The sequence below is a fragment of the Solanum pennellii genome, chromosome 7 (assembly GCF_001406875.1).
Source record: "Solanum pennellii chromosome 7, SPENNV200".
In the NCBI taxonomy this organism is placed as follows: domain Eukaryota; kingdom Viridiplantae; phylum Streptophyta; class Magnoliopsida; order Solanales; family Solanaceae; genus Solanum; species Solanum pennellii.
This window is the reverse complement of record NC_028643.1, coordinates 74,072,359-74,080,977: the sequence shown is the minus strand read 5'-3', so window position 1 is coordinate 74,080,977 and position 8,619 is coordinate 74,072,359. Positions and strand designations below refer to the sequence as shown.

Below are 8,619 nucleotides of genomic sequence, written 5' to 3'. Positions count from 1 at the left end.
CCTTTCTTTAATAAAACTCAAACCTCAACACTAAAACATCAAAGTATCAATTTTTCTCTCTCTATTCCAAAACATTATAAGAAAAAAAAACAAAAACAAAAAAAAAGATGGTCTGTTTTTGTTTCTTAGTAGATCAAACAAAACAGGTGTGTAAGAGCAAACCCGCCGCCGGAACATGTTCACGTTGCGGCGGCGGAGCTAGTGTAGCAGACATGAAGACTGCTACACGGTTTTGTTATGTTCCCTTTTATTGGAAAAATTGGAGAGCTATTATATGTACATTTTGTGGTGCAATTCTTCGCTCTTATCGATGAAATATGTCACTAGAATTTCATATTGGTTGAAGAAATGAGACGAAAAAGTTATTTTTCTAATTATGATTTTATTAAATAAGTCAAGTAAGTATATTTTCTGAGGTTGAGTTAGTGTTCTGTCTTTTAACCGGATTTTATTATTTATTTTTTTGGGGATCGATTAAATTTTAGAGGATGATTTAGACTATTTTTATTTTATTAATGTACTAACAGTTGCTATTGTAAATATATTTGAGAATTAATATTGGAATTTGGATCTCTTTTTACCTTTACATAGTTGTTCTTATTGTATGTATATCTTTCCCCTCTTTTATTTGATGTTTTTATTTCTCATAAGAAAAATAATGAATATATACTAGCGTTTGATTATATATTTTGATTAAAGTTATATCTAAATTCTATTTAAACTTTAAACGCAAAATTTTAACTGGCTTGGTTGGGATTTCCACTCAAAACATCTAACTTCTTTTCGAGTAAATTATATATCTGAACACAACTTTATCAGGTGTTTGTATATATATTTTCACGATAAAATATATTAATTTGATATAAATATCGTGGTAACATGTAGTACTCATGGGAAGAAAACTAAGACTATTTTTTTTGTTGTTGAATATGATATAAATACTTTCAACTGCCAAGTATGAGCTGTGAATTTGCATATTTTGGTTAGCTAGTTCCAGCAAGGTAATTTACTGCTATAAATTAAAAGGTACAAACTATAGAGTACTAAAATCCAAAATAAGTGTATGAATTAAAATCAACAATTTAATATCCAACAACCAACATAACCAAGTATTTTTTATTTTTTTTTTAATATTCAACATAGGAAAAAGTAATAACTCCATATAAATATGAAGACAGGTAGATTGATACTGTGTAACTAAAAATAGTAGTAGTATAGTAATAATAAAGAAGAAAAAGATAAGGTGAGAATAGTAGAATGAATATGGTAAATGTTAGTTTAATTAGTCAGGTAGATCACATGTCAAAGTGCTTTACAACTTAAGAAAATATAGCTGTATGTTGTTGGTGCTCATAATAAATGCACTTTAGCATATACATGCATTCCTTTCTTTTTTTCCTATTATTTTTTTTTAGAAAAATAACAAATATAGTCTCGAACTATCGTAAATGGTATATAAATACTATTTATCATACTTGTGAAATATTGGTGGTCATGACGTCTAAAAATTACAACATATATGTCCTTCACGATAAAGAAAGACTAAATAGGAATACATGACGCAATTTTATCGGTGATTCATACTACCTTCATCCCTAATTACTTGTCCACTTTTCCTTTTATATAGTTGTCCCTAATTAAATGTCCATTTTGACAAATCAAGAGAGGACAATTTTTTTTACCTATTATACTCATAATTAAATGAGTAATTACTTTAAAAATTGTAGAACTTTTCATCCACTTCATAATTAATAGGGGCAAAATGGTAAATTAACTACGTCATTAATTATTTTTTTAATAGGTGTGTCAATTCAAAAGTGGACAAGTAAAAAGGGACAGAAAAAGTATTTAATAAATATCGAGTGAATAGATAAAATTATGACATGTATATTTCGTTAATATACAGATAATATATGTTCTACCTTTTGAACGCCGGGGACACTAATGTTTTAATGAAGAAGTTTTCCTTTTGCTAATTAATGAAGACGAAATGAATTTCATTTCCCTCCAATTTTTTGTTTCCCACATTTCTCAATTGACATAATATCTTATTTTAAAGCTCTATCTTTAAATCTCGAAAAAATATGAGATTTGAAAAAAAAAAACCTAATATTTTACATTTGGATATATAGTAATTTTTTTATACATAATTATGGTATTCAAGAATTATAAGCTGTTTTTTTATACATATCTTAACAAATTTCACGTGATGTTCATTGTATTTGCTATTATAAATTAAGATAAGAATCAGATAATTTTGTTCACCATAATTTGAACAAATAAAAAATGAATTACCAAATATATTTAAATTTGGAATTCCATATGTTCGTAAATACCCATAAAAATCCAACTTGTTTATTTTTTTTTTAATTGCATTTTGCCTCCAATCTATGGGTCATAGACATTAGATTTGAGAATATGAAAATTACTGCCAGCATAGCATTTTTCATTAATATTCTTGTTGTTCGTCGTTTCAAATTAAATACTAATATTTGCAATAAATACTGTGGTTGGATTATTGATCATTAAGGTAATAATTAAGTACACACTTTGTGTGTGTATATTAATATAAGCATATAGTTTTATTAAAAGATAATGATTTTATCTGTACACGCTTTATTCAATGGCCGAGCTGTGTGACTATTAAAATAAAATTAAAAAAAATATCGTGCTATTTAGAGTTCAAATCCAAAAAAATTTCATTTAAATTCACATCCATTATATTGCGCCAAAGGCATAACTTTTGTTAAGATATTCAATTTTAAATATACATTATTTAAATGTAGAATTTAATACACATATATAATGTTATTTTCTAACGAATAGTGTCGTAGCTATGCTCATGGCGCTACCTATAATGTATATTTGCCTCTTGACGGAATCAGAAATTTTAACAGTGAAAGATCTATATCTTTAAATTATTTTTGAACTACGTTGAATTTACTACTTAAATGAAAATTAAATTTTTTTTAGCAGGTGATCATATGTAGATAAGACAGTATTTTGACTTTGTTAAATTGGAGTGATGGGTTGCCATATTTCTGCAATATTAAATGTTACAGTATTTTGACTTTGTTATATCTAATATTATAATATATAAATTATACTTATACAAAGTCAAAACACAGAACAAAGTTATACTACTATGAAAATTAAGATACACGGTTTCTATTTAATGACTTCATCATAATTGGACCTAGCAAAAGTAAATATATATAATAATAAAAAAAAAAGTAGGAAGCATTTATAAGTATTTTCTCGATCTATGGAATATGAAGTAAATTAAATTAAAGTTAGGATTGTTTCAAATTATTGTCATCGGTAAAATATTAAATTTTTTCATGTACATTAATAGTTGTTCAGTATTAATTTGACATTGGATATATTAATATTTTGAAAAATATATTGATACTGTATAATCTTTAAATAGCAAGGATAAAATAAATATATATAAGGTAAATTATGCCTTAATTATTCAAACTAGTGAAATATTATTGAACGATTATTTTTAGCATAATAAACAAGTAAAGACAAATAAAAACAATATTATTATTTAATAAATATCTCTTGAATTTTAAAGAAAATTATTGAGAATCTCTTTTTCATATTTACCCTTTCTGGAATAAGATTCTTAATTATACTTTACGTTTCTAAGAGATTAATCAAAAAATCAATAGTAAAAATAATCTATAATTTATGTCCTTAATTATTTTTTTTAACGGGTGTGCCGCCCAATAATTCACTTAATATAATATATGGTCTCTTGCTAAACTAACACAATAATATTATTATAATTGTTGAAAAGTTTCTATATCAAGAAGTCCATTATTTCAGATCACTTTCACGTGGGGGACAAATTACACCTTATCGTTCAAAAAAGGTCAGTAATTACTCCCTTCGGTATTATTTATTATCGTTTTTATTAAAAATTTTGATTAATATTTTAATATATATTTTTTTATTAAATTAATATGTAAAAAATTATAATTTATTATACTTTTCATATAGTTTTAGAATATCTATTTTTTTTGCTTATAATATTGAACTAATGTGATATAATTTAATTTTAAATATTAGTCAAATTAACTTTCATAAAACGCAACATGACAAGCAATACCGGACGGAGGGAGTAATTTCTTTCTTCGTCACATATTAATCGTCCAAATTATTTTAAATCATTTATTAATTTATAAAATCAAAATATAATTAAGCAATTATTGCAATTTATTCTTATAATAATACTTTTTAAAAGAGTAGATACAACTTTGTAAAATTTTAAATAATTCTTAAAAAAAATAAATTAGTGAAACTGTCGTTCTTATTTATAATCTGTGAAAGTGTCTATTAAAGATTTAAAAAAAAAGTGAAGAACTCAATTAATATATCGATGATATCATTATAATTGATCACTACTATTATAAATCCTTGTCAATTTAACGAAATTTTTATTTCTACAACATGAATATGTGGATGACAATTTTTCAATCGTACGGAAAATTATCATTATTATTACACTCTGAAAAACACTTGATCATGACCTATTGGATTATCTACTCCTAAATAAACGTGGAAGACAGAGGGCTCGTAGTATCTATTGTCTATATTTTCTCATTTACTTTTAAAATAATGTGAATGGAGAATTCGTAAAAGAGAAGGAAGCCCTCATTTAAAGTGAGGAAAAAGAATAAATATATTTTTGAATTATCGTAAATGGTATTGATATATTTTTCGTTGTATTTTTTGAACATTGACGTTCATGTCGTCCAAAAACTAGAGCATATATACCCTCTATACAAACGGACATTGCACATGTCATAATCTTATCTACCAACCCAATATTTATTAGATATTATATCGACGGATAAGATTGTGCAACATGTCTCGATTTAGTCTTCCGTTAGAGTGAAGGACATATATATGTTCTAATTTTTAAACGATAAAAACATCAGTATCTCAAAAATCTAACGAGAAATATTTACATACAATTTATAATGATTTAGGTATCGTTTTTCCTTTTAAATCACATACTTAAATGGTTCGAGAGACTAAAGAAATAGGTCGAATTTTCAAACTAGATCCTTCATTTAATATTCCTGAAATATATCAAAAAGATTTAAAAAAAAAGCATTATTTGATTTTTTTTAAAATTTGAAAGCAATTTATCTTTTTATAGTCAATTTTTATTTTTGGGCAGACGTGTTGTCCTGTGAGTGATCATAGAGTGATGGGTTGCCATATTAATTATTACATGCAACCAATTACGTGTAGAGTGTTTTGACTTTGCCACTGTATAAAAAATAAATATATTCTACATTTGATGTGTCAACTATATAGTAATTAATATGATGAATATTGTACAATGTTAACAAATAATAGTAGAGTAATAAATACATTAAATAAAACGGTGGCTCTTTAAAGGTTTCATATCATAATTATTGGAACAAAAGAGATTAAAAATAATAGGCTTTTAGTCTATAAATTCGCTCTCAAATTAATCTCCCACTACAATAATGTATTAATAATAAATGATTTTACGATTATGACGATAATATCTTATGTGAGTAAATTATTCTGATAAAAAATTACGGTATTAATTTGAAAATATATTTTTTAAGTGACGAATTGACTTTTTTTTAACAAGACATTATATGCATACATTTATCTAGCTTTCCTTAACAAGTTACAAAAAATTTCCTTCGACTTCAGTTATCTTTATTATAATCGAATATGTTTTTAATTCTATATTTTTTCTATATGAATATGTTAGTACTTCTTTCTGTTTTTTCTTATTAATTATAAAAAATTATAAGAGACCATTTTTTCTGGTCAAACTAAGATATTTAAATTGAAAGGATCGAAAGCTATAAAATATCAATATTTGGATAGTCATTGTTCATTCTAAAGCTGATATTAAATCACTTGATTCAAATTAAACTGCCTCAACTTCAAGGTAATTTTCCATCCAAAAACATTTTTTTTTTAAAAAAAAACATTTTGAGCTTCTTCTTTTTTTCCAAAATAAAAAAACCTTTATTTCCAAATTGACTAGTGATAAAACCCAACCCCCAACTAACTGAATATGTTGACAATGTGACTTTTTAGACATATATTTATTATTATATAAAAACAACACTTGGCAATTCTAACACGCAACGACTCTTGATAAGTTGTTAGATCAGTTGTGGAGTTAAAAATTTAACAGAATTTTTCTTCTTTAATATAATTAAAGAGTGTATTAAAGAGTGTGTGTATATATATATATATATAAAAAAAACTTTCGTATGTGCTATAATTTTCTGATAAAAAATATGCATGATATTCAATGGCGGACTTACCTGTTGGTCAGGGGCGTCGAGTGTCACCTCTTCATCGGAAAATTACGTTGTATATAGCGATAATTTTACTTCAATAAATATAAATGTATAAATTGACGCCTCTCATAATAAGTCGAAAGGTTCAATCTTATTGATTAGAGGTTTGCAAACACTCCATAGATCGTGTGTTAAGCCTATATTATATTTTAAGGACTTCAGTAATTAAGAGTTAATATCACTTTCTCATATGGGGTCTAAATACATCTCATCCTTGTATAAATAAAAACAATTTTTAAGTGTGGAGTATTTGCTCAATGAATTAAGATATCGATAAGTCTATAATAACTAGTGCATTATAATTGATCACAAAAGTCCTTTTCAAATTATTAATTAATACAATCTAGATATATTTTTCTATAGGAACATGTGTCGATAAAATGGTGACATTCCATGAAATTTTTATCATTTAGAAAATGCTCATGAACATGGCATTATTGGGATACATCTAAGAAGTCATTGGTATTAGTTAGGTATCCATTAAGGACTATTAAAATATTTTTTTTAAAAAAATAATAATAATGGATTAAGCGATATACCTTTAATTCGTTGAGCGAGAGTCCTATTTCATACAAAACTCTCATCACTGTCAGGGGCGGACCTACGTGCCGTCCATGGTGTTCACCCGAACACCCTTGATAAAAAAAAAATACACTGTATACCTAAGGTAAATTTTCTGGATTTGTGTGGATATATATATTTTGAACACCATCAAACACAAATGAATGAGATAGCCCAGCGGCAGCTAAGCTCAAAGTTACGCGTAACGTCCTAGGTTCAAATCTTTGGGTTGGTGTTTTATTTATTTTATTTTGTTGGCTTATTTATTTACATGTTTATACTTTTATTTTCCGAACCTCCGAAACGAAAATCCTAGGCCCGCTATTGATCACTGTGGTCGACTTTGCCATCAAACAAGTTTAGTGTCCAAAGGTTATAGCTAGTATGATTTTATATCCTTCTAACATATTGATTAACATATACATTGATGAAATACATATGTTCTAGTTTGAGAAATTTGTTGCTTTATAGTTTATAATATTGTATATGCCACAAATTATACGTTCCTAAGGCTTTTAGAAAGCATGAAAATTGAAAACTAAGTAAACCAATGTACATGAACATTCTTAGTCAGAAGATACATGTTATTCAATATTTTTTGTTTTCGAAAAGCATATGTAAATTATTTTCATATGCTTTTCGACAACCATAAAATTATATGAATTTTATAAAGTAAAGTGCAAAATTCCCTAAAATCATGTAATTGGGCTAGTTGGGCTGTTCCTGTATCTCCTTGTCGAATGGGCCTGCTTCAAAGATTACAATGAGCTGAGGAAGTGCACAAAAAGCCCATTTCATTCCCGTTTAAAACTTTGCGTTTTCTACATTTAGTAAGAAAATTATTTTCATCATTTTAAGTAATTCATTATACATTATGATACACTCAGAAAGTTTAATATAACTTACCAATACATGATTTATACACTAATTATACATTATGATATATTAAAAAGATGAATATAACTTAATACATGAAATATACACTACATATACATTTACCATTCAACTCCGAAAAACTCGAAATCTCTTCTAAACAGTCCTAAATCTTAAATATGAAATTCTCTCAATATTTTGATATATAATTCGACTTATATTTGCGATAGGTCGACTTTTTTTTAAAAAAAGGGAAACAATAAAGAAGAAGAAGGTAGCAAAGTTTATGAGAGGCATTCTACGTAAATAGGGCAAAGTACAAAATTGCATACACTTGGGTGCTAATTTATTATACCATATTTTCGAAAGTTTCCTAATTATAATAATCTCTTATTTTTCATAAACAATACATTAATTAAAATATTGTCGTGCCAGATACATTAAATCTCTTTTATTATCGGATACATTAGTCTCCAGATACATAACTTTTCAGATAAATAACAGTGGATGTATGTATCGGGTACTAAAATACACATAATTCATAATCGGAAGGATATATCCGATATTATGATGAAAGAGAGAAAGAAAATGATTTTTTTAATTTTTTTTTTTAAATAATAAAATATTTTAGAGATTATGATATCTAACATTATGTATTTATGTAAAATTTTCTGATTAATTATCCGTTATAAAAAGGTAAACCAAATCAATTTACTTCCATTGTAACAAATATCAAATAATTTTATCATCATACATATATATAAATATAAATATTCAAGTGCATTTGAAGACCAAAAATACAAAATAAGGACCA

At 26.0% G+C, this 8,619-nt stretch overlaps 1 protein-coding gene across 1 annotated transcript; it reads left to right on the top strand.

Annotated features, from left to right (window-relative positions):
* LOC107025380 lies at positions 1–586 on the top strand. The gene has a single exon (XM_015226171.2). It carries the CDS (start codon positions 108–110, stop codon positions 312–314), a length of 207 nt encoding a protein of 68 aa, XP_015081657.1. The 5' UTR covers positions 1–107; the 3' UTR covers positions 315–586.
* The last annotated feature ends 8,033 nt before the right edge of the window (positions 587–8,619 follow it).